This window comes from Orycteropus afer, unplaced genomic scaffold (genome assembly GCF_000298275.1).
Source record: "Orycteropus afer afer isolate SDZICR_OR568_19922 unplaced genomic scaffold, OryAfe1.0 scaffold00036, whole genome shotgun sequence".
Taxonomy (NCBI): Eukaryota; Metazoa; Chordata; class Mammalia; order Tubulidentata; family Orycteropodidae; genus Orycteropus; species Orycteropus afer.
In genome coordinates, this window is record NW_006921623.1 from 16,943,028 (window position 1) to 16,970,474 (window position 27,447).

Below are 27,447 nucleotides of genomic sequence, written 5' to 3' on the forward strand. Positions count from 1 at the left end.
GGGGTGGTGTGGTAGTTAATGTCAGGTATCAACTTGGCTGGGCAGCTGACAATAATTGGTCCCTATAATGAATGGCAATTGGCTCTGTGATTTGCCTTGAGCTGCTGATTGTTAAAGCCATCCACTTAGGTTATTGCTGTTGGAGCAACACAGGTGGAATGTATCTTGAGTCCTGCCTTGCTGGAGAGTACAATTCAAATCACCACCCTTAGCTTCCCTGAGGGTATACCTACGAATTTCCTGGGAAGGTTTGCTCTCCTCTTGTTCTGGTTTTGTGTTTTGGCTCATCCTCATCTCACCCCTGGATTTGGGACAGCAGCCATCATCTGATCTGCTGATAGAGGTTCATCAAATCCCAAGAATTGGGAGGATCCTCCAGACCCACTCACAGTGCTGGGAATCGCTACCCTGCCAGCCTCCACCACTACTACGTGAGACGATCTCTTGGGTGTCCATGAGTTCTGTGAGGTGTTACAGCAAAATACAGAACCCTAAGATGGGGGAAATTACTGAGAGGAGGAGGAGGAGTTAATGTCTGAAATGATGGAGTGGCACGGTAGTTTGGACATTTGGGATATCTTTAATCTCCGCCTCATGGCGACTGGCCTTGCACTGATCTTTCTGAGAGAAATTGTTCAAGCAACCGCAAAATGTGGATGAACTTGGAGGACATTATGCTGAGTGAAATAAGTCAATCACTGAAGGGCAAATATTGTATTAGTCCATTACTGTAAAAGTCAAGGAAGGTTTATCTATGGAAGGAAATTTTCTTTGTTAGTTACCAGGGGTGGGAGGGAAGGAGAGGGAACACTGTTAGATAGGTAGAGGTAAGTATTAATTTGGGCGAAGAGAACAACAATGTACCAAATTTGAGTGATCAACATGGTGGCATTGAGAAAGAGGAAGACAGAGAGGTACATGGGCGATAGAGACAACAAAGATGAATTCTTTTGCACATACAGTACTGCATTGTCAGTGAAGGCAAATATGGGTATATGGGTGGCTAGATGGGTAGAGAGGCTGAACTATCAGGTATGTCTATGAAGCGGGGAGTGTACCCAAGACCATATATAGGGTTGGCAGACAATGGTCCTATAAGTGTATTTGTATGATCTGAATTCCCAGGTGTATAGCAGACCTGACAAGAAACAAGGCTGTAGTCACTGCTTGGTCACAGCCAGCTACCCAACCAAGTAGTTGAACCTGTGGGCTCGGGACCACAGTCACAAGGGACATCAAGCTCAGTTGGCATAACATACTACACAAAATATTGTTCTACCTCCTACTTTGGCGAGTAGCGACTGAGATCTTAAAAGCTTGCAAGCGGCCATCTAGATGCAATGATGGGTCTCTCCTCGTCCAGAGCAAAGAAGAAATGAAGAAAACCAAATATTCATGGAAACAATTAGTCCTAGTGACTGGTACACCATGCAATCCTCGGCCTATATGACTATGAGACCAGAAGAGCTAGATGATGCTTGGCTACCACTGTCAACCACTCGGAGGGGGATCTGTGTAGGACATCCTGGATAGAGTAGGAGAACAATGTGGAACAAAACTCAAAATCATTCGGAAAAAGAGGGGGACCAGGTTCCCTGGTCTGATAGAGCTTGGTAGAACCCCTGAGACTATAGCCCCTAGCTGCCCTTCAGGTCTGGAATTGAACCCACACCTATGGCTTCCAGCCAAACAAAAGAAAGGCATATGAGGTGAACATTTACCTGAGGTACATATACTCCTTGGAGAGAAAAATCATGGGAGAAAGAAGGGCTGTTTATGCACAGGGAGACAGTTCAGGGGGCAAGAGTACATGGAGGGATGGACACAGGGAAGAGGTAACTATGGGGAGGTAAGTGGGAGGGGAGCTGTTCCACTGTGGTAAATTATAGTCGATATCATGAGCAAAATGTATGTGAACTGCTATATGGAAAGTGAATTTGCTGTGTAAATATTCACCCAAATCACAATTTAAAAAAAAAAAAAAAAGTAATGAACTTAAAATAGTGCCTCGCACATAAATAACAACTACTGGGCATTTAAGAAGCCCTGAAGGCACTTGTTAAGAGTTTTGCTGCTAACCAAAAAGTCAGCAGTTCAAACCCACCAGCTACTCTACAGTAGAAAGATGTGGCAATTTGCTTCCATAAAGATTACAACCTCAGAAACACTATGGAACAGTTCTACTCTGTCCTACAGTCACTATGAGTCAGAATCAATTCAATGCCAACAGGTTTTGTTTTATTGACTGACCACTGGAGGTCATCATTATTACTGTTTCGGTGCTTAATGATTACGATCACTAACATGAACCCAACACATTGATCTCAGTGTATTATAATTATATTTATATACCTTTCTCAGCTATTTTAGTAAAACTTTATTTTTTAATTCTTTTTTTGGTAAAACTTTGAGCTCCTTTAAGATAAGAAGTATATAATATACATCTATAATTTTAACATCTAGCATAATGCCCTGTACAGGATATGCACTCAATATGTGTTTTTAGTAGAATACTTTTTAAAACCTTTATTATAGCCTACTTGTACAGCACCATGTTAGGAATCAAAGGCTTCTAAAGGAAATCATACATCTCAAAGAAATTGCACATCTAAACAGCCATAAAAAATAACTGAAAACATTAAATTGTATCAACAAATTAGGCTTAGGACTTAATTTTCTTCTCTAAGTATCTCCAGCAACGGTTTCAACTGTAAGTACTGAAACTTCCTGAAGTATGCGGCAACAAAATCAAAATAATCAAATCCACTCACATTGAGTCAATTCTGACTCATAGCTGCAACAAAATATCCCTAAATATGGCCCTGACATGTACAAGACCAACACCTGCCATGCTTTCTTATATCCCAGCCAATTCCATCAGAAAACTTCACATGGAATACAAAATATGAGGTAATGATCTAAACCACTGATCATATTCAGAAACGGTGAAACTACAGACGGTATATAAATGATCAAGTGTTATCCATGGTGTATAATTTTCCATCTATTACCTAATTGGAAAGTCAGTGGCCTTACTGTGTTATTTAAAAGGTTTTAAAATTTTATAAGTGATAAATTACGTGTTATATTAAACTTACAATCTAACCTAGAAAATGGAAAACAACAGCTGATACAGATTTAAGATTTTGTTAAGGAAAAGTTAAAGGTAGAGACTCAAATTCCTAGAATGCAGAAATTTACCTGTAAGCATGACTTTCCTCAAAGCTTGAGAAACTGCATGCTGACATTCAAAGTATGATTAACCTTAAGGGCACATCTATAGGATGTTGTCAATGCTTTCCCCCACAGATTGAATCCCACTGAAAAATGAACACTCCTCCTTCGTATCTGAAAGTTATTTTTTGTTTTTTTTTTTTTTAAAAAAAACCTTCCTTAGATGTGAGACCAAAACAAGACCAATAATTCCATTTTATACAACAGTAACCTCCATTACTAAACAAGAACATCTTGCCACAGTAACTCTGAGGAAGAAACCACAAGACAGAATATTCAGGCAAGAAGCAGTGTGGGAGTCCCAATCTAAAATATGAGAAGAACTGGTGAAGATACATGCATCCACAAAATGTCCTGGGAAATCCAGTGTTTCAGAGAACAAGAAAGAACTACAAAGAGCAGACAGACATTTAAAGATTTCTAAGAATATTCATCAGTTGCTTTCCATCTCCTTTAAGATCAAACTATAAGCAAATGCCTAAGTAACTTTAAGGAATTTATATTTATAAATAAAAAACTTCTTTCTGACAACAAGAACTAAATACTCAATTAGTTTTCTACAAAGTTATAGAATCTTTTTCTCTGTAGATCTTTAACAGATTCTTTTAAGGTAAATGTTGGTGACTACTTTAAATTAGGACTCTAGGAGAACCCAGTTTGAAACAAATTCCTTCTGACATTAAGTATTTTCAATTATAACTATACAATGAATACTTACAGGGCATATTCAGGTAAAGGCAACTTGTTCACGTCAAATACTTCTTTATCCTTCATGAGATATACTGAACGTATGTAGGAGACAAAACACTACAAAATAAAAGTTTTAAATGTATGATATGCCATAAGAATAGAAAATTAAAGCATTAAAAAAAAAAGTTAACCAAAGGGGTATTCATTAGCAATGAATACAGTCACAAAATATTTTGACCTATCTCCAAAATAATTTTCAAAAAATGACAGCAAGACTAACTTTTGTATCTGTAGCATTAGGAAAGACTAAACTGTGGCTCCATCTAGCCAACAGAGTACCACCTTCCCTAAAAGCTATTCTAGAAGTTATTGGTTTCATGCAGTTGCAATTATGAACAATGGAAAAAAAAAAAACAGTTTGGAATAATACAATTTGGGATGTATTCTGACCTCTACATCTTACTAACTAAGCAAGTTTCTTGCTTCCCTAAATTAATTTTCCTCATCTACAAATCTGTGCTAGTAATACCACCTCCTCCATAAAGTATTATGAGAATTAAATGAGAAAATGCATGTAGAATACCTAGCACACCCTCTGGAATATAATAAATACCAACAAATTTTACTTATTATTGATAAAAATTATTACTATAATAGAGCTTAAGTTTTCCAACAAACTTTACTTATTAATTAAATGAGGCTTAATAAAAACATGACAGGAATAAGTTCATTTTTAAAGCTTTTCCTATTTTATTACAATTTCTAGAAATTCATCAACTTGCCATGTTTGTTCTATCTGAATCTAAATGTTTAAAAATACAACAAACCTATCTGTAATATCAGAGCTACATATACTAAAAAACAAGTATGTCATCCTGACCTTTTATCAGTTTATAAATGGACAGATAACAATGATGCAACATATATAATGATTTTTAAATTAATTTTTATAAAGTATATATAATTCTCATTTCCATATTTACTAACCCTCACATTCTCTCCAGATTTATACTTATCCCTTACACTCAACTGCTCTTCAGACTACTTTCTATATCAATAAAGCACAAAAAACAACAAATAGCACCAGCTCTTCAAGGATAAATCTTTCTCCCCTACAATTGTCCACATGAAATCACCCCAGTTGCTTATTGCTTTTGTTCTATCCAGATTATAATCAAAAGCTAGAAAGTCACTTCTATGAAACTAGATAGCTTGCTGCTGCTGCTGGCAATACAGTTAGCCATCCTGCTAAACCATGTGTGACACCCAATATATCATATCATTTATTTCAATGTGCTATCCTACAATCTTTGTTCTGGAAAGCTCATCTGCTATATGCACAAACCAATGAAACAACGTCCTTCCAATGTTTCATATTTCCTGATTTATGACTGAATGACCTCCTAGGTGTGTGGTAAATCATGACACATCAGAATTCATGTATTTCTTTAAAATCTTCAATTTCCAAACTTCTAAAATAAAATCTAACTCCTACGTGAAATATGTTTCGTAGAAAAGACATGCACATACTGATAAAAGCATGTACAAAATATATATATATAGTTTTAAAAAAACCTATTTGTTTAAAGGCCCTTTTCATTGGGTTTTAGGGGAAGAAAGCATATATAAGTCCAACTTTGTTTGCACAGTTCATCATTTTTGTCTTGATTGTTCGGTTGTATTTCGGAATTAATTTCTCCTGATGTAGCATGGTAATTCTCAGAAAAGTCGAACTTAGATCTGAATCTCAAGTCTGCTCCTTAATGACTACTGACTTGGACAGGTTTTATCTTTTTTGGTTTCAAACTACCATTTACTCCTCTGTAAAGCAGTAACACCTGCCTCAGAGATAACACCTCTGTAAAACAGTAACACCTGCTGCAGAAATTACTGTGAGGATAAAATAATACAACACGTGTAAAACAGTCATGTAATACTGTTATGATAGGACAGGGCCTAGCACACCATACATACTCAGATTTTATCTTCATCATTAATGTTATTTCTAGCGATGATAATCTGGTAAAATATATAATTAGTTAGCAAAAATTATAAAATCTCACTTCTCTGCTGAGAATACCAGTTTCAAAACTGTAACATAAAACCCTGACTGTTGACTGTTTCTCTGCTCAGGCTGTTCCATCTACTTAGGATGCCCTTTTCATCTTGCCTCTTTATTTTCTTCCTCCCCTTTCATTTACCTGATGAAATAGAATCCAACCTCTAAATTCCTATTCTGTACCTTATTAATGATGTGTTACAGGAGATGCAAAGATTTCATAACAATATAAGGCAATACATGAGTGATAAAAGTGAAGAGCTTCAAATAGGGACTCAAATATTAATTGATTCAAAGACTAGACAGCTGTAAACACAATGCAAAATAATTTTAAATAATCTTTTTCCAAAGAACTGACTTCTGAACAGCCTAAGAACTAAAAAAGTAAATTTAACTTTTTAACACGTCTTCACATTTGCTTACTGAGAGAACTTCTAAGTCCAAGAAAGAAATCTGAGACAATAAGTCATATTTAAAGATAGAAACCTCATTACTAACAATGAGAAAAACTTCTATGCTTTCTAGAAATTTAACCTAAGACAGAAAAATATTAACCCTATGGTCAAGAAACTACACTCAGAATTGCATGAATGTCAATGAAGAGATAAAAAGTTGGTAACTTCACTGAAGTTAAAAAGCCAGACCACTGTACATCTAAAAATCACCTTTAATACAATTTTCTGTCTCTGACAAGATTACAGATAAGAATACAGATTCTCCCAGTTTACTCTAGCAAATATGTATTTTTAGGAAATTTGAAGAATAAGCTAACATGGGAGCTCTGGTAGCATAGTGCCTAAGGCACTTGACTGATAACTCCTCGGAAGGAAGGTTGGGCAATCTACTTCAGTAGCGCTACTGCCTCAGAAACCCAAGGAGGGGTCCGCTGTGAGTTGGGTCTGACTCCACAGCGCATAACAACAACAAGCTAAACGTGTCTGTCAGAACTTTATACTATTTGATTATCTGAAGCATAACCAGAAACTTAGAAACAGCAGAAAAGATGGACTTTAACTTTATTATGTGCTCCACCGCAAGGAAGGTATCCAATTCAAAAAGAACTTACTCTTTGTGCTCTTTCTTTTAAATCTTGATCTTGGGCTAAAAATGATTCCAATTTTTTCTGGACGTCTATAAGTTTTTCTGGATTAATTCTTTGTAAGAAAAAGAAGATAAAGGTTAAACTAAAACATTCCAATTTTAGAACTGCAGATAGTACACAGCATTTCTATTTTCCACAGTATTATTTTTAAATGTACAGCATTATTTTTCATTTATGAACCAGATTATACTGAAAATACTCTGGACATAAATTTGACTCTCTTGCATCTTATGAACAAAACAGTTCAAAAGAAATGGATGGAGAAACATGAAGAAACACACTATACTGAGTGAAAGATACTTGAGCTAAACACTGCAATTAGCATTAGTCATTTCCTGTGACTTGGTATTGCTCTGCTAGCTATAGTCTTTGCAACTCCCACCATATTACTGGGTGGAACTATGCAAATGGAAGGTGTCTGTGGTCTACCAAGGGGACTGGATAGCTTATTAGTAATGTAAATAAGGTATATGGCATCCTTATAAGGGTGGGATTGTGCAAATAAGGTATATAGAACCCTATAGTGAGGATTGGTCAGTTTTGCCATTTTGCTAGACTTAAGATGAGCCATCCAGTGGCAAAAATGGGGGATCTCACTACCATCGAGACAGAGAAGAGCCAAGAGCGGAGCATGTCCTTGGACCCAAGATGCCTGCGCTGAGACGATGGCAAAGGGATGGCAGAGAGATGGCAGCAGTAGTAGCAATAGAACCAAGAGACCAACACAAGACTTGCTAGCCCACAGAGTAGAAAGTTTAACACCTTTGGGCAAAAGGTTTGCTGGCAGAGTGGAACTTACCTAGGTGCATCTACTGGCAGAACTAAAAGAGCTATGTAACCTATCCAAGCAGGGGGAAGGCCAGGCCAAAGGCCAAAGAGGACCAAGGGCATGGTGGGAAGGAAGCTATCCTGACCAAAGAAATGTACCCTGAGCATTCTGGAAATTGAACTGTAACCTGTTGCTTCCCTAATAAACCCCATAATCATGAGTTTTGTCTGGGAGTTCTGTAAGACCATGGCAACGAATTACTGAACCCAGCAGAGAACTACTGAGTGCTGTGGGAAGGACAGTTAGTGTTAAAAGGTTAAAAGGTGGGAGGGTGGCAGCATGTCTGAATTTCACCTCATGTGAATCAGCTTTGAGCTGCTGATATTGATTCCTCTCTCTCTCCCCCTCCTGAAGTTAGAGGATGCCAGAGGATGCCACCCCCATGCCTTTTTGTACTTCCTAAGGCTATAAAGGGAGCTCTGGTGGCCTAGTGCCTAAGGCTTTTGACTGCTAACCAGAAGGATGGCGGTTCAAACCCACCAGCCACTCCTCAGAAGGAAGGTTAGGCAATCTGCTTCCATGTGATACCGCCTCAGAAACCAAAGGAGGGGTCGCTATGAGTCGGGTCCGACTCGAGGGCAGTGCCTTGCTTGCTTGTCAAGGCTATAAAGACGAAAAATAGCTTCCTCAGAATGATGTACTCAATGAAACCAAATAAATGAAAAGTAATGTCATTTTGTAACTATTACCATGTCCAGTCAAATTTCACAAAATCAGTTTCAAATAATAAATAAGAGGCTAAAGGATATAAATAGTGCTTTGTCTAGAAAATAGCCATAATGTAACAGAGATGTTACCTTAATTTAATGCCTCCCAGGGAAACTAGAGGAAAGAATGAAATCCTTACAAGCTACTATGTTTCACAAAAGCAATCACCCTTGTTACCCTGATTTCAGACTAAAATACCTTGTTCCTAAAATGTCACAGTGATGGGGGTGGGTAATTTTATTACATGAAATTTCAAAATACACAAAAGTAGAAAATATTCACTCTGCTTCAATAATTATCAACACATGGCCAATCCCATTTCATCTACCACCCTTACCCACTCCTCTTCCAATCTCACCACAACTCCCTCTACAATACTCTGAAGCAAATCAAGCCAATGTATTTAAAGGCCCCAATATAAGTGAGATTCTAAGTAACTGCATTGATGTTCAATTTATACATCCTAACAGGGACCATAATCCTTGGAAATGGACACGCAATCCTAAAAGAAATTTTGTCCAAAATGTTTTATCCTTCCAATTATCAATGGTTCCTGAAATTTTACAATTTTACAGTTTTCATCTCTTATTTTCTCCACTAACAGTCTTCTAAAAAAGTTGTTTAACATAATAGTCAAAAAATAGACAATAGATTTAAGGGGAAGAAAGCATTAAATACACATAATTAAACATAGTAATTCCATGTCCTCATTTTCCTCATAAAGAGTTCTTACTTAATTTCCTTCACAGGCACTTTCTTCTGCAGAAGCTGCTGCACCATTCCTTTTTCTTCTGAGGGAAGTAAAATTAATAAAGCTTCACCATCTTCTTTGTACCTAAAAGAAACAAAATTGTTTCCAGATCAATGCAATCTGAATTTTAAACTGCACAGTTTGATGAATAGTAATAAGAAAGCAAGTTCGCCTAATTAGTAAATATTAGGAACACAAACCCAAACCCACAGCTATTGAATCAATTCTGACTCAGCAATCCGATAGAACAAAATAGAACCGCCCCATAGGTCTTCCAAGGCTGTAAATCTTTACCAAAGCAGCCTGCCACCTATTTCTCCTGCAGAGCAGCTGGTGGATTTGAACTGCCAAACTTCTGTCTAACAGCCAAATACTTAACCACCATACCACCAGGACTTTTAGAAATGCCGTTTTCTTTAACTCTTCTATGACAACAAAATACTAGGGCTCTGAGTAATTTATTTCAAATTTTCATCACTAGTAAAGTTGCCCTGAATTGGAATTAATGGCAACTAACAACAATAGTTATAATTCCTAGTGACTCTTAGGCTGTGCCACAGAATATATCCTAAGGAACAAATATTTTTTAAAAAAAAGCAATTCTTACACAGGAGCTCTACTGGTGCAATAGTTAAGGAATTTGGCTGCTAAGCAAAAGATCAGTGGTTTGAACCCACCAGTCGCTTTGTGAAAGAAGATGAGACAGTCTGCTTCCATAAAGATTTACAGCCTGGAAAACCCAATTGGGTTCGCTGAGTCAAAACCGATTTGAAGGCACTAAGTTTGGGGCTTTTTTTTTTTTTTGAGTACACATTTCTCTATTTATTGCAAGAGATTAGTTTCTCACTCAAGACAGTAGAGGACTGTAATAAAATGAGTCATTTAATAAACACTGTTGTTCTTAGGTGCCATCGAGTCATCTCCAACTCATAGTGACCCAATGCACAGCAGAAAAAACACCACCCAGTCCCGCGCCAGCTCCATGATCCTTGCTATACTTGAGCCCCTCGCCAAAGCCCCTTTGTTAACCCATCTCATTGAGGGCCTTCCCCTCTTTCGTCGACCTTCCATCTTACATGACATCCTTCTTCAGGGAATGGTCCCTTCTGATAACATGACCAAAGTAGGTAAGACAAAGTCTGGCCATTCTCGCTGCCAAGGAGTATTCCAGCTGCACTTCCTCCAGGGCAGATTTGTTAGTTCTTTTAGCAGTCCATGGTACTTGCACAACTCAAAAGCATCAATTCTTCTTCGGTCTTCCTTATCCATTGTCCAGCTCTCATATGCATATGAGGTGACTGAAAATTAAAAATATCATGGCTTGGGTCAAGAAGACAACTTTGCTCCTCAGCACTTGAAAGAGGTCCTCTGCAGCCGATTTGCCCAGTGCTATAGGTCCTCTGACGTCCTAATTGCTGCTTCTATTGGCACTGATTGTAGAACCAAGCAATGTGTAGTCCCTGACAACTTCAATCTTTTCTCCATTTATTGTGATGCTCCTTATAGGTCCAGTTGTAAGAATTTTTGTTTTCTTTATACTGAGATGTAATCCATATTGCAGACTGTATTCTTCGATCTTCATCAGTAAGTGCTTCAAGTCATCCTCATTTTCAGCAAGCAAAGTTGTGTTGTCAGCTTATCAAAGGTTGTTAATGATTCTTCTTTCAATCTTGATGCTATGTTCTTCTTCATAAAGTCCAGCTTCTCAGATTATTTGCCCAGCATATAGACTGAGTAAATATGGGGAAAGGATACAATCCTGAAGCATTCCCTTTTTGTTGAAAATATTCCCTAAGTAGTGTTAGACTAAACCACCAGTAGTATACAAAGTATATAAAGTGATGAGGTAATAGCCAAAGACAAGATATCTGAAAGACATGCAACTCTGAAGCCCAAAAACTTCACCAATGATAAGTTAAGAAAAGAGATATAAGGTATCAGTTAATACTGCCTCCTTCCGCAAACCAACAGACATTGCGGCACTACTGCACTTACCACAAAATACTCTCAAAGAAGCTACTAGGCTCTTGAAATGAAGGGAGTTGACCTTTTAAAGTGAAAAGGCTTATCATGTGGGGCCCAAAGAAGAACAACCAGGAAAGAGAAAGAGCAGTAGGTTGAACAATCATCCACACTTTAAGTATTCTATATCCAAATTCAGGCAGCAAAATAAAATAAATAAAAGTCTATATAGGGCACAAACTGTGGCAAAAGTGTAAAAGATCAAAAAAAGGACTCACTGAATGAATTCTGACCTTCCAACTAACTCCTAAGCAGAAATAACCTACATCTATCTGAATTACTCTTTTATGTACCCAGAATGAATCAGGGTTAAAGTCACATACAGGCTATACCTAACCCTTTTAGAACTACAGCTAACTGAATATATACAAAAGGTTAGAAAAGGTTAAGACATACAGCAACAATTAAATTTCAAAGAAAAAAAAAGGGAAAGTGAGGACAAGGATATCCAAAATCAAATCCCACAAGTATTTATTAAAACAAGGATCACTGGCTATTTTACCTATTTTCCACTATACACATCTCTTACTTTTACAAAGTAAAGCACATATTATCTCCCACACACCAACACCTAAAACTTTGCAGAAGAACTACATGGTGACCAGCTATCACTGTCAACCACTTGGAGGGGGATCTATGTAGGAGATCCTGGACAGAGAGGGAGAACAATGTGGAACAAAACTCAAAATCATTTGGGGGGCGGGGGGAAAAGGAGGAGGACCAGGTTTGCTGGTCTGACAGAGCCTGGTGGAACCACTAAGACTATGGCCCCTAGCTGCCATTCAGGTCTGGAACTGAACCCACACCTGTGGCTTCCATCCAAACAAAAGACAGGCATATGTGAACTGCTGTATGGAAAGTGAATTTGCTCTGTAAATTGTCACCCAAATCACAATTAAAAAAAAAAAAACAAACCCTCTATTTATTTAGAGAGATTGTTTCAAAAGACATTCCAGGCATCATGTTAAAAAGTTCTGCATCTGACAACCACTGTGGAAAGCAGAATGGTGATTCCTTAAAAAGGTGGAATTAGAAATACCATTTAACCCAGCCACTCCACTACTAGGTATATATCCTAAAGAAGTGAGAGCCATGACAAGAACAGACATATGCACACCCATGTTCATTGCGGCACTACTTACAATAGCCAAAAAATGGAAACAACCCATGTGTCTATCAACTGAGGAATGGATAACCAAACTACGGTACATACACACAATGGAATACTATGCAACCCTGAAGAATAACGTAGAATAAGCAAACCACCACATAACGTGGATGAACTCGGAGGACATTATGCTGAATGAAGTCAGTCAATCATACAAGGACAAATGTTGTATTAGTCCATTACTGTAAAAGTCAAGGAATGGTTTATCTATGGAAGGAAATTTTCTTTGTTGGTTACCAGGGGTGGGAGGGAAGGTAAGGGAACACTGTTAGATAGGTAGAGATAAGTATTGATTTCGGTGAAGAGAAGGTCAATGTTCCAAATGTGAGTGATCAACATGGTGGCACTGAAGAAGAGGAAAATATAGAGGGTACATGGGAGATTGAGACAACAAAAATGAACCTTTTGCACATACAGTACGTTGTCAGTGAGGGCAAACATGGGTATACGGGCAGACAGACGGTGGACAGGCTGAACTATTAGGTATGCCTATGCAGCAGGGAGTGTACCCAAGACCATGTATAGGGTTGGCCAACAATGGTTCTACAAGCGTATTTGTATGTTCTGTAAGAATTCCCAGGTGTATAGTAGAGCTGACAAGGGACAAAGTTATAGTTACTTCTTGGTCACAGCCAGCTATCCAGAGGGAGTGAGCAGTTGAACCTGTGGTCTTGGAACCATAATCACAGGTGACATCAAGCTCAAATGGCATAACGTACTACACAAAACATTGTTCCACCTCCTACTTTGGCAAGTAGCAACTGGGATCTTAAAAGCCTGCAAGCAGCCATCTAGATGCAACAATGGGTCTCTCCTCATCCAGAGCTAAGAAGAACAAAGAAAACCAAAGATTCATGGAAACGGTTAGTCCTAGCGACTGGTACACCATGCTATCCGCAGCTTATACAACTATGAGACCAGAAGAACTAGATGGTGCCCTGCTACCACTATCAACCACTCAGAGAGGGATCTATGTAGAAGATCCTGGATAGAGAGGGAGAACTGAGACTATGGCCCCTAGCTGCCCTTCAGGTCTGGAATTGAACCCATACCTGTGGCTTCCAGCCAAACAAAAGACAGGTATATGAGTTGAACATTTACCCGAGGTAGATACACTCCTTGGAGAGAACAATCATGGGAGATAGAAGGGCTGTTTACGCACAGGGAAACAGCTCAGGGGGCAGGAGTAAATGGAGGGACAGACACAGGGAAGAAGTAACTGTTGGGATGAAGTGGGAAGGGAGCTGTTGCACTGTGGTAAATTGTAGTCAATGTCATGAGACAAAGTATTTGTGAACTGCTGTACAGAACGTGAATTTGCTCTGAAAACTTTCACACAAATCACAATTTTTTAAAAAAATTAATTAAAAAAAAAGTTCTGCATCTGAAAAATAAAATATCATTTCCACATCAGTATTAGTATCACTGTAGATTTATGAAGCTCTGTAGAATTCATGAAGAACTTTATTTTACATTAATTTGCTTATCTTAAAAACATTTAAGTAACAGAGAAAGCAAATTTTTAAAAATAATAAAGGTTCCTGAGAGGTCGAGTAACTGTCCTAAAACCAGCTGGTTACTACTATGTATCAGAGACTACAGTTCAATCCATTAAGTCCAACTGCTAATCCATTGCTTTTCAGCCATACCAGGATTTCTCCACAAACAAGGATCTTTAATAGATTGATGATGATTGTTTAACTGGTATCAGAAGTTTATGTCCATATCCTACATCTCACTAGTATTAGCAGCTAATATAGGAGATCCATGATCCAGACCAGATCACATGCTAATTCTTCTACTGAAATAACCTTGAAACAAACTATGGCCATTAGCAGGGGAAAAAAACACCCTGTCATTCCGGCAACAATTTACCCTCTCTACCCATGAACCATTAACACTTAACTACTCAGATTCAGATCCTCCAACACAAACTCCATGTCAGGTGAATCCTGTAATTGTCCCTTAAATTTTTCTCATTCATAGCTGCAAACGATTACAGTAGGATAATCTGGCACCCTCAATTCCCCCAGCCTGGTTGTTCAGGTTACAAACCAGGATACAGAAGAGTGTATTTAGAGTAACTTCATTTTTTACTTAAAGTAATACACACACATGCACACACAAAAAAAATTTTATGTGTGGTGGGTTTGGTTTATTTTAATTGCTTTGCCATTATTGTCTAAAACTTGTATATAGACTAAGTATTACTATCGTAATAAAAGTTATTAAAAACAAGTAAAAAGACTGACACTATCTGACTTCAAAGATTACTATAAAGCTACACTGATTAAGACAGCGTGGTACTGATCAAGGAATAAACAAAGAGATGACTGGAACGGAATAGAGACTGCAGAAATAGGTGCACACAAACACCAATTGATTTTTAACAAAGGAGCAAAAGCAATTTGATGCAAAAAGGACAGTCTTTTCAACACACAGTTCTGGAACGTAAGGACATCCGCATGCAAAAAAAAAAAAGAATCCAGACATAAAACTTATATTTTTCACAAAAATTAACTCAAAATGGATCACAGACCTAAACGTAAGATATAAAACTACACAACCTCTAGCAGATAACAGAGTATCTAGGTGATACTGGGTTTGGAATGACTTTTTAGATCCAAAACCAAAAGCCCAATTTATAAAGAAAAAATTGTTAACTTGGACACCATTAAAGTTTAAAACTTCTGCTCTGCCACAGACCCTATTATAAAAATGAAAGATAAGCCACAGAATGGGTGAAAATAACAAAATACAGAAAGAAATCAACAAGAAAATAACCCAATTAACAAAATGAACAAAAGATATGCACAGACACCTCACCAAAGAAGATATACAGAAGCCAAATGTTGTTGTTAGGTGCTGTTGAGTTGTCTCCAACTCATAGCGACCCTATACACAGCCGAACAAAACACTGTCCGGTCTTCTGCCAGCCTCACAATCCTTGAGCTCATCGTTGCAGCCACTGTGTCTATCCATCTCGCTGAAGGCCTTCCCCTTCTTCGTTGACCCTCCACTTTACCAAGCATGATATCCTTCTCCAGGGAACTGTTCCTTCTGACAACATGACCAAAGTAGGTAAGACAAAGTCTGGCCATTCTCACTTCTAAGGAACATTCTGGCTGCACTTCTTCCAGGACAGATTTGTCAGTCCTTTTAGCAGACCATGGTATTCTTAACGTTCTTCTCCAACATCACAACTCAAAAGCATCAACTCTTCTTCAATCTTCCTTTTTCATTGTTTAGCTCTCACATGTTATGAGGCAAGTGAAAATACCACAGCTTGAGTTAGGCACACATTAGTCTTCAAGGAAACATCTTTGCTCTTCATCACTTGAAAGAGGTCTTTTGCAGAAGATTTGCCCGATGTAGTCTGTCTTACCTGATGCTTCCATTGGTGTTCACTGTAGAACCAAATAATATGAAATCCTTGACAACTTCAATCTTTTCTCCATTCACTGTGAAGCTGTTTACTGGACCAGTTGTGAGGATTTTTGTTTTCTTTATATTGAGATGTAATCCATACTGCAGACTGCAGTCTTTAATCTTCATCAGTAAGTCCTTCAAATCACCCTCACTTTCAGCAAGCAAAGTTGTGTCATCTGCATATCACAGATTGTTAATGAGTCTTCCTCCAATCCTGATGTCACGTTCTTCTTCGTATAATCCAGCTTCTTGGATAATTTGCTCAGCACACAGACTGAATAAATACAACTTTGACACACTTCTTTCTTGATTTTGAACCATGCAGTATCCCCTTGTTCTGTTCAAATGACAACCTCCTGATCTATGTACAGGTTCCTAATGAGTACATTCAAGTGTACTGGAATTGCCATTCTTATCAATGTTACCCACAATTTGTTATGATCCACACAATCAAATTATTTTGGATAGTCAGTAAAACATCTTTCTGGTACCCTTTGCTTTCAGCTAAGATCCATCTGACATCAGCAGTGCTATCCCTTGTTCCATGTCCTCTTCTGAATCCAGCTTGCATTTCTGGAAGCTCTCTGTCAACATACTGCTGTAACGATTTTTGAATTACCTTCAGTAAAATTTTACTTGCAAGTGATATTACTGGTATTGTTCAATAATTTCCACATTCTGTGGGATCACATTTCTTTTGAATAGGTACAAATATGGATCTCTTCCAGTCAGTTGTCCGGGTAGCTGTCTTACAAATCTCTTGGCATAGCCGAGTGAGTGCTTCCAGCAGGGCATCCATTTATGGAAACATCTCAATGGGTATTCCATCAATTCCTGGAGCCTTCTTCTTCGCCAATTCCTTCAGTTAGGGAATTACAAATTAAAAACAATGACATATGACACATACCTATTAGAAAGGCTAACATCCAAAACACTAATACCACCAAATGCAGGCAAGGATGTGAAGTAAAATGAACTCTCATTCATTGCTGATGGGACTGCAAAATGGCATAGCCACTTTAAAAGACAATCTGGTAGTATCTTACAAAGCTAAACATAAGCTTACCGTATAATCAAGCAATCACATTCCTAGTTTACCCAGTTCAGATTAAAATGTATTATCCACTTGAAAACTTGCAAACGAATGTCTGTAACAGCTTTATTCAGAATCCCGCAAAATCAGCCAAAGTGTCCTCCGACAGGTAAAGGATAAACAAACTGTGGTACATCCATACAATGGAGTATCATTCAGTGATAAAAAGAAATGAGCTATCAAGCCACAAAAAGACATGGAGGAACTTTAAATGCATGCTGCTAAATGCATAAACCAATTACACTGCATGCTTCCAACTATGTGTCATTCTAGATACAATAAGAGAGAATGAAAAAATCAGTAGTTGATAGGGGCTCAGGGGAAGGGATGAACAGGTGGAACATGGGGCATTTTCAGTACAGTGAAAATATTCTGTATGATCCTATAATGGTAGACACATGACAGTATGTATTTGAAATGTACAATACAAACTGAACCCCATGTAAACTATGGATTTTAGTTAACAGCATTTATCAATAGTGGTTCATCAATTGTAAGAACTATACCAATGGACAAAGCGAATATATGCAACTCTGAACTTTCTGTACAATTTTTCTATAAACTTAAAACTGCTTTAAGATATAAATTCCCTATTTTAAAAAAGGTGAAAAAATTTCCTCTACATGCTTTCAAAACCTATATATTTTGCATTACCTCTACTTCATTTAACACTTTTAAAATAAAAATTTGTATATTTTTTTTACTTCTTCTAAGTACCAGAGTCCAACTGTTCCTACTGTGCAATGTAAGTGCAAAGGAGAGCTTGTACAGGAAAACAGGCATCTTTGACTTACATAATTTCTAAAGATTCCACACTAGATTTAAAAATGAACAAGCCAGATTTAGATACATTCTGGGAAAAAGAGTGTAATCTGCAGTCTAAGACCTCAGAAATATGAGCAAGGATACCATGATAGGTTCAACAGTTTGACAAATGAAGTTCAGCATAAAATAAATGGGAAGAAACCAAGCTGGCTAAATATACAGAAAGCTTCTAACAAACTGATTAAGGACAAGGATTTATGGAGTTCACAGGGAAAGAGTAGAAATCATTAAACTTTATCCAGAAAAGAATAAAAAAAATTAACCGATTAGTAGCAAAAAGAAAACTCAGAAAATAACTGACAGTTATTTTTGTTAGGTGCCGTCAAGTTGGCTCCAACTGACAGTGACCCTACGTACAACAGAATGAAAACACTGCCAGTCCTGCGCCAACCTCACAATTCTTGCTATACCTGAGCCCAATGTTCTAGCCACTGTATTGAATCCATCTCGTTGAGGGTCTTCCCCTTTTTTGCTGACCCTCTACTTTACCCAGCATGATATCCTTCGCCAGGGAGAGGTGAGACAAAATCTGGCCATTCTCACTTCCAAGGAGCATTCCAACTACGTTTCTTCCAGGACAGATTTGTTAGTTCGCCTGGTAGTCCATGGTACTTTCAGCACTTTTTGCCAGCACCATAACTTGAAAGCATCAACTCTTCTTAGGTCTTCTTATTCACTGTCCAGCATTGTTTAACTGACAGTTGTGACTAATCCCATTTTAGAAGATTAAAGAAAATGAGATTTAGAGAGGTCCAAAGTTACTCAGCTATTAGGAAACATAGCCCAATTCAAATCTAAGATTCCTGACTTTTAAGGCTTCTGTCTGATAAACTATAGGCTATGTGTCTCATCCTCCAAACAAACAGACAAAGAACATGCATACTGCAGCAAATTTAATTAAAGACATCTACCTTCCCTCCCTAAGTACCTGGCTTTCATGTCTTCTAGAAATCTTGTATATGTGGCAGCAACCACTAGAATTCATTAATAAAAACAGCTAGATTTGCATTAAAAAAAAAGACCAGGTTTCCTGGCCTGATAGAGTCTGGTTAGACCCCATAGACTGTGGCCCCTGGCTACATTTCAGGTCTGGAATTGAACTCACTCCTGTGGCTTCCAGCCAAACAACAGACAAGCATATGGTGTAAACATTTACATCAAGCAGATACACTACTTGGAGTGATTAATCATGGGAGAACAAAAGGGCAGTGTTTGCACAAGGAGACAGCTCAGTGGGCAGGAGTGCATGGGAGGGAAGGACACAGCAAAGAGGTAACTAAGGGAAGGAAGTGGGAGAGAGCTGTTACACTGCGGGGAAATGCAGTCAATGTTATAAGACAAAATGTGTATGAACTGCTGTATGAAAAATAATTTACTCTGTAAATTTTCACCCAGATCACAATAAATATTAAATGAAAAAAAAAAAAAAAAAACAGCTAGATTTGAAAACACTGACAAGAACATGGGCTTAGAGTCAGAGGATATGAATATAAATTCCAGCCCTAGTAGCTACTAAACTGGGTAATCTTGGACACATTTACTGTACAATCACTGAGAAAGAGTTTCCTAATTAAGAAAATCTCCTTTACAGGGTTGTTTTAAGGACTAAACAAATTTGCCCATTTATTCACTCAACAAATATTTATTGAATATTAGAAAGTAAATGGTTAGGTGTCAATCCATTTTTTCCCTGTGGCACACTGGGGTGGAAGATACCCTGAAAAGGAAAGGGGGGGGGGGAAGTAGTAAGGTCAAATTTCCTTGCAAACATGCTAATGACAGATCTCCTAGAAAACAAACACAGTATTTGCTGGCCTAAGGGCCTTTCCTATGAAATGCTTTTAAGAGGATGTACCAAGTTTGTTTACAGTCTATGTGGCTTCAAGAGATGCCTCTTGGTGCTATGTAACTGCACATACAAATGGCCCAAGTGTTTAAGTGATATGCTACATGTCATTTAGAGACCTTTACCTCTATGTTGGTGTAAGGAGCGCTGGTAGCGTAGTGCCTAAAGCACTTGACTGCTAACCAGAAGGCTGGTGGTTCAAACCCACCAGCCACTCCTCGGAAGGAAGATGGGGCAATCTACTTCCATAGTGATACTGCCTCAGAAACCCAAGGAGGGGTCGCTATGAGTCAGGTCCGACTTGACGGCACATAACAACAACAACAACGTTGGTGTAGGCCATAGCATATCCAGATGGACAAGATAGAATCTAGGGGAGCTATAATGGAGGTCTCAGAACTCTCCCTCCTTTACTTATACCTCACAATCACTTTTATCCTTGAAATTATTAGTACTAAGTGTGGTACTGGGTATGGTAAGCAGCTTGTAAAAGGGTTCTCAATAATCACTGCTTCCTGGTATTTACACTCTTGGGTAGTTACTCCCATAGTTACGGAATAGAACTGACTTTGTAATCACTAGGATAATGCAGATAAAATGTGTGACTTCCAAGACTAGGTCACAAATGGCATGGTGGTTTCCATCTTACAATCATTTACCGTCTCATATCTAGTGAAGCGAGCTGCCATGTGGTGAGTTCCCCTATGAAAAGGACCACATGGAACCAAACAGAGAAGCTTTTGGTGAACAATAAATAACAAAAGGAATCCTGCAAAAAAGCACTTGAGTAAGCCTGGTAGCATAGTACCCAAGGCACTTGACGGCTAACCAGAAGGCTGGCGGTTCAAACCCACCAGCCACTCCTCGGAAGGAAGGTTGGGCAATCCTACTTCTGCAGTGATACCGCCTCGGAAACCCAAGGAGGGGTCGCTATGAGTCAGGGCCAACTCGACGGCACATAACAACAACAACAACAAGAATCCTGGAAACAGATCCATCATCTCCTCTCAGTCAAATCTAAAAATGAAGTTCTGGGGTAATTTTTCACACAAAAATAAATAATTAATATATTGGGTTAGATCTCTGATTCAGGAAAATAATTTAAAAATCTTATTCTTTGTATCATCTCCAGATACTATTACATGATAGGCCCTATTCTAAGCACTTAAGAGTACATCAGTAAACTAGACAGACAAATATCCTTGTCTTCATGGAGCTTACAGTCTAATGAGAAAGAGAAACAAACAATAAGCAAATGTTCTAGTATATTCGAAGATGATAAGTGCTACGAAAAAAAGGAAACAAGAGCAGGGTAAGGAGAAGAGGTTGGTAGAAGGGTAGGAGAGATACAGCGTGTAGATACAAGGAAAAAGCACTCCTGCAGAAAAACAGCTAATATAAAAGTCTCGAGGCAAAAACATGTCAGTGTGTACGAGAAACAACAAGGAAACCAGTGTGGAGCATGAAGAAAAGAGGCATATGACAGGAAGTGGGACAGGGGGTGAAGAATAGCATAGAGCCCAGTAGGTCACTGGCTTTTACTCTGAGTGAAATGGGAAGCCATCAGAGGAATGACAAGATCTGCCTAGTATTTTAAAAGCATTACTCTGCCCACTGTGTTGTAAAAAGACAGTAGGAACGCACGAGGGGAGTGTCTGGCAAATGGTAGACTCTTAAGAAATACTAGCCCCCTTAGACAAACTAACCATGAGATCAAAAGGGCAGCATGTGCCCAGGCATAAAGGTCAGAAGGGAGGAAGAAACAGCAAAGAAGGATGAAGGACTAATGGAAACGGTAAAGGAGGAAGCAGGACGAGAGCTATTACATTGTAGGGATTGCAATCAATGTCACCAAACAAGATGTCTATGAATTATTAAATGGAAAACCAATGTATATTCTGTAAGCTTTCACCAGATGACAAAAAAGTTATTACAAAAAAAAAAATTGCTGAATATTTTGATGTAAAAAAAAATGCATGCTATGTAATTTATATAAATGTAAATTCTTAGTTAATTTTCTAAGGAAAAAGGTATGCTTGGCCAATAATATAATATGTTTTGTGTCAAACTATGCACTAAAAAAGAGATCTGAAATTAAATCCATGGTATAGAATTAAAAATTTCAAAAGAAGAAAAGAAATATGTTTCCTTATCTATCAGTATCGCTATATTAGGCCATCGTCTACCCCACCTCCTTACTACTTCAAGATCAGAAATAAAGAACTGATTCTACCTGTTTACTTTTTAAAGTAACACCTGAAATCCTAGTTACCAAAAGACAAAGGCAGAAGGCTATATAAGCAAGCATTAGTCTCTACCTATGAGAAACTGAAGACAGGACTTTCACAAAACCAAGCTAAAGAAACAAGAACTTTCAGTAGCAAAAATTGTTCCTATCTTTTATCTATGATATACACAGTAAGCTTCAGTAAGTTAATGCTCATGAAAATTGTCTTTTCACTTGTATTACTTCAATTTATAAACAAATTTAAAAAGATTAAAAAAAAAAAAAACCTGCCGCACTAGCTATTCCATAAAGTACAAGAATTTTCCACAAACCAACCATGAACTTTTCACAAGTTATAACATTAGAAATTATAAACCAGTTTCCATCTTAGTATTTGCTGTCGTTGAGATCTAAAGAGCTGCCAGTGAGTATATAATACAAAGGTATGGCCTCTGCTGCCGCCTAGTGGACTCACATTCTGCTAAGTAAATCACAAATAAAATCTGAGATCCACAAAATGCAACAAAGCAACTAAGACTGAGTTGAAATATTGCTGAAAATGTTTTACCTCCCACTACTTGGGAATGAGGAGCTCTGGTAGCATAGTGGCTAAAGCACTTGACTGCTAACCAGAAGGCTGGCGGTTCAAACCCACCAGCCACTCCTCGGAAGGAAGGTTGGGCAATCCTACTTCCGTAGTGATACTGCCTCGGAAACCCAAGGAGGGGTCACTATAAGTCAGGGCCAACTCGACGGCACATAACAACAACAACAACAACTTGGGAATGGGGAGGGAGTTTTATATATATGTTGTTGCTGTTGTTATGTGCCGTCGAGTCAAACCCGACTCGTGTGTGTGTGTGTGTGTGTGTGTATATATATATATATATATATACACACACACACAATTATATATACACACATTTTATATATGTTGTTGTTATGTACCATCGAGTCAGACCCAACTCATAGCGAGCCCTGCTCGGACCCGACTCATAGCGACCCCTCCTTGGGTTTCCGAGGCAGTATCACTACGGAAGTAGGATTGCCCAACCTTCCTTCCGAGGAGTGGCTGGTGGGTTTGAACCGCCCACCTTCGGGTTAGCAGTCAAGTGCCTTAGGTACTATGCTACCAAAGCTCCCATTTTACATATATATACACACACACATTATACATATATATTTATATATACACAAAAAAAACAAACTCGCTGCCACTGAGTCAGATTCAACTCACAGTGACCCCTCCTTGGGTTTCTGAGAAAGTATCACTATGGAAGTAGATTGCCCCATCTTCCTCCCAAGGAGTGGCTGGTAGGTTTGAACCACCAGCCTTCTGGTTAGCAGTCAAATGCCTTAGGCATTACACCACCAGAGCTCCTTCATATGCATAAAATTAGTTTTATATATAATACACTGTATGTATATACATGTGTGTATACACATACACACACACACACATATTAGGAGTATCTGATGTTTGCCTACTTTCCACTCCCAGTTTTCATTTAGACATTCTGTAAGAGTTTCATTTCATGAGCACCAAAACCTGCAAGACCTTTTAAATGGTTGACTGTACCACAGGATACAGTTGTATAAAACTGTATTCATATCCCTTGCCTCAGTTAAAGGAAGCTTCCCATCCTTCTCCTAATGGACCCAAGGGGTCAAGAGTAGGTCAGGAGTTTTTCTCCCTAAATGAGTAATTTTCACAGGTAAGAATTAGCACAAAGCTGTAAATAGGCAATCTCATCTCCACTCTCTAACTTCTTCGTTGTCTGTGACACTAGCCCTCCTGTCCATACCTTCCTATTTCTCTGCTTAGTTTACTAACTGATGCAATGCCACAAAGAATTTATGGACTATACTTATGATTATAAGGTGTATTAGGGGGTAAAGTATGTAACTCAGGAAGTAACACTCAGGATACGAACAGGTAGGAACAACAAGTTACAACTCAAGAGTAACTCGGGAGCAACATGAAAAGGCACTTTCTCGAGGCTTGGAAAGACCCCTGAAGTGGAAGGCCCGACCCTTCCCCAGAAAGATTTCCTTCAAGTATTGTCTTTCCTCAGGTAGCTTCTTCAAGCTTCAGTATTTCAGGCTTTTATCAGCCAGTCAACCCACTTATTACTGAATACCACGTGGGCTCTCAAGCCAGCTCCTACTCATTAATACCAGTCCTCAGGTGTGGCCAATGTAGTCCAACCACTCTAAGGGCCAGGAACAAAGGTCAAGCTGCTTGAGGTAAAATAACTCTTAACCTCATACTCCCCATGTCTCTAAAGGAAATACTTCTGTTAAAGGGTGTGGATGCTTAAGGAAAAATAGAGGGACTCTTTTTTTTAATTACTACTCATCAAAAGAATTTTAGACAGGTGAAAAAGGTAAAAGAAAGTAATTCAAGGCAATAAATACCTAAATCACCCTAATTCTCATTTAGCCAAAATAGAAAGGAAAAAAAAAAAAAAAAACAGATTCCCCAAACCTTACCTATATTGCCACAAAACAGTAAATTCATTTTTTTAAATTCATATATTATAGTTGTTACAAATGAAACACTATCTGGCAACCTGATTTTAATTATAGCATAATACACAAGATTTTAGTTCATTTCCAAAACTTAATTTAGACTTCATTCAATTATCCAGTCTCACGGCCCTAGAAACTTTCTAATTATCTCTAAGCCCATTAATGACTACTTTTAAACTACAATTTGGTTGGTTTTTTTTATTAAATTGCCAGAGAAAAAATACACATTACATATTCTAAACCTTTGCACCAACTGACTATATACATTTAAACAGTCAATTTAAAATATATTTAATTGGTTATATATGGTTAAATAGGCTTATACTTGAAAAATCAATTACATTAGAAATTGCATTAAAACAATTTTTTTAAATTAACATTTGCTCTCTTCATATATAATCAACGTGATTGTATATGTTCTAACTACTCTTCATCTCCAGTCATTAAGACCCAATTTAATGTTCACCATGGTATGTTCAACTATATAAGATTTTCAGCAATTTCTTCAGGAAAAAAATACCCTGAAATACTTCTCCTTTTTGAACCTTATTCTGATGTTGTAAGATAGCCAATAACCTTAACATAAGAAGAGTAATAAAAAATACTGCTACATGCATTCTATAAAGGAATCAGTCAGTCATCTCCATGTTTATCTCACTGCCACATCTAAAACCCTGCAAGCAACTAGACCAATACACCAGTAAGACACTATCTGACCTTATCTATCCAGAGGTACATAGGACCACAAAATGCAAATGTGTATATGGGTGCACAAATTTATATCTACTACATATTTAATGAGCCTCAAGTTGCAACAATGAAGGATTCTCTGGGCAAAATAATGAACAATGCAGGGAGCATCAAAAGAAGATGGAAAGAATACACAGAATCACTATACAAAAAAAGAAGTGGCCATGTTCAACTATTCAGGAGATGGCGATCAAGAACCAATGATACTGAAAGAAGTCCAAGCTGCACTAAATGGATTAGCGAAATACATGGGTCTGAAAATTGACAGAATACTCACTGAGAATGATTCAACAAACAGATACAACACTGGAAGCACTTACTCATCTATGCCAAGTAATTTGGAAGACAGCTACCTAGCCAACTGACTGGAAGAGATCTGTATTTGTGCTCATTCCAAAGAAAGGTGATCCAACAGAATGTAGAAATTGTCAAACGGTATCACAAGCAAGTAAAATTTTGCTGAAGATAATTCAAAAATGTTTGCAGCAGTATACTGACAGGGAACTTCCAGAAATGCAAGCTGGATTCTGAAGAGAATGTGGAACAAGGGATATCACTGCTGATGTCAGATGGATCCTGGCTAAAAGCAGAGAATACCAGAAAGATGTTTACCTGTGTTTTATTGATTATGCAAAGGCATTCAATTGTGTGGATCGTAACAAATTATGGATAACTTCATGAAGAATGGAAATTCTTAACTATGCTCTTGAGCAACCTGTACAGAGATCAAGAAGAAACAAGGGGATACTGCATGGTATCAGGAAGGGACTGTATCCTTTCCCCATATTTATTCAATCTGTATGCTGAGTAAATAATCCAAGAAGCTGGACTATATGAAGAACATGGCCCCAGGACTGGAGAAAGACTCATTAATAACCTGTGATATGCAGATGATACAATCTTGCTTGAAGAAAGTAAAGAGGACTTTAAGTACTTACTTACTGATGAAGATCAAAGACTATCATCTTCAGTATGGATTATACCTCGACATTAAAAAAACAAAAATCCTCACAACTGGACCAATAAGCCGCATCACAATAAATGGGGGAAAAACTCAAGTTGTCAAAAATTTCGTATTACTTGGATCCATAATCAAAATATATGGAAGCAGCAGTAAAGAAATCAGACATTGTATTGCACTGGGAAAATCTACTGCAAAAGACTTCTTTGAAGTGGTGAAGAGCAAAGATGTTACTTTGAAGACTAAGGTGTACCTAACCCAAGCTGAATAATGAACAAGGACCACCGAAGTATAGCTGATGCTTTTGAGTTATAATGTGGGCGAAGAATATTGAAAATACCATGGACTGCCAGAAGAACAAAGAAATCTGTCCTGGAAGAAGTACAGCTGGAACGTTTCTTGGAAGCGAGAATGGCCAGACCTCATCCCACCATGTTGTCAGAAGGGACCATTCTCTGGAGAAGGATATCATGCTTGCTAAAGCTCAGTGGGTCAGCACAAAAGAGGAAGATCCTCAACAAGATGGACTGACACAATGGCTGCAACAATGAGTTCAAATACAGCAAGCATTGTAAGGATGGCACACAACCAGGCAGTGTTTTGTTCTACTGTACACAAAGTCACTATGAGTCAGAGCTAACTCAATGGCACCTAACCATAACAACAACACATTTACTGAGGAGAAAAAAAAAAATCAGTGGAGAAACATTCATTCCACCAAACAGCACTAATGACTTCTCGATATCTCAGTATGAAACAGCGATCAATTATGTACCCATACGTTAAAGACCACTGACGCACCATGCACTTATGCATAAAACAGAAAACAAGATGGCTATTCTATCCATGTCCCACTTTACTTATTGTTTTTGTTGTTAGGTGCTGTGGAGTTGTTTCCGACTCATAGCAACCCCATGCACAGCAGAACAAAACACTGCTGGATCCCACGCCAGCTCCATGATCCTTGCTATACTTGAGCCCACTGTCACTGCCACCGTGTCAATCTATCTCGTCGAAGGCCCTCCCTTCTTTCATCGACCCTCCACCTTACCAAGCATGACATCCTTCTCCAGGGAAAGGTCCCCTCTGACAACATGACCAAAGTAGGTGAGACGAAGTCTGGCCATCCTCACTTCCAAGGAGCATCTCAGCTGCACTTCCTCCAGGACAGATCTGTTAGTTCTTTTGGCAGTCCATGGTACCCTTCAGCATTCTTTGCCA

General features: G+C 38.2%; 1 protein-coding gene across 1 annotated transcript in view; it reads right to left on the minus strand.

The window, feature by feature from the left end:
• Positions 1-27,447, minus strand: part of DDX10 (DEAD-box helicase 10) — a 381,553-nt gene that overhangs the window by 303,191 nt on the left and 50,915 nt on the right. Inside the window, 3 exon segments of the mRNA XM_007936575.2 lie at positions 3,953-4,041; positions 7,050-7,137; positions 9,356-9,457. Coding sequence (XP_007934766.2) covers positions 3,953-4,041; positions 7,050-7,137; positions 9,356-9,457 — 279 coding nt within the window.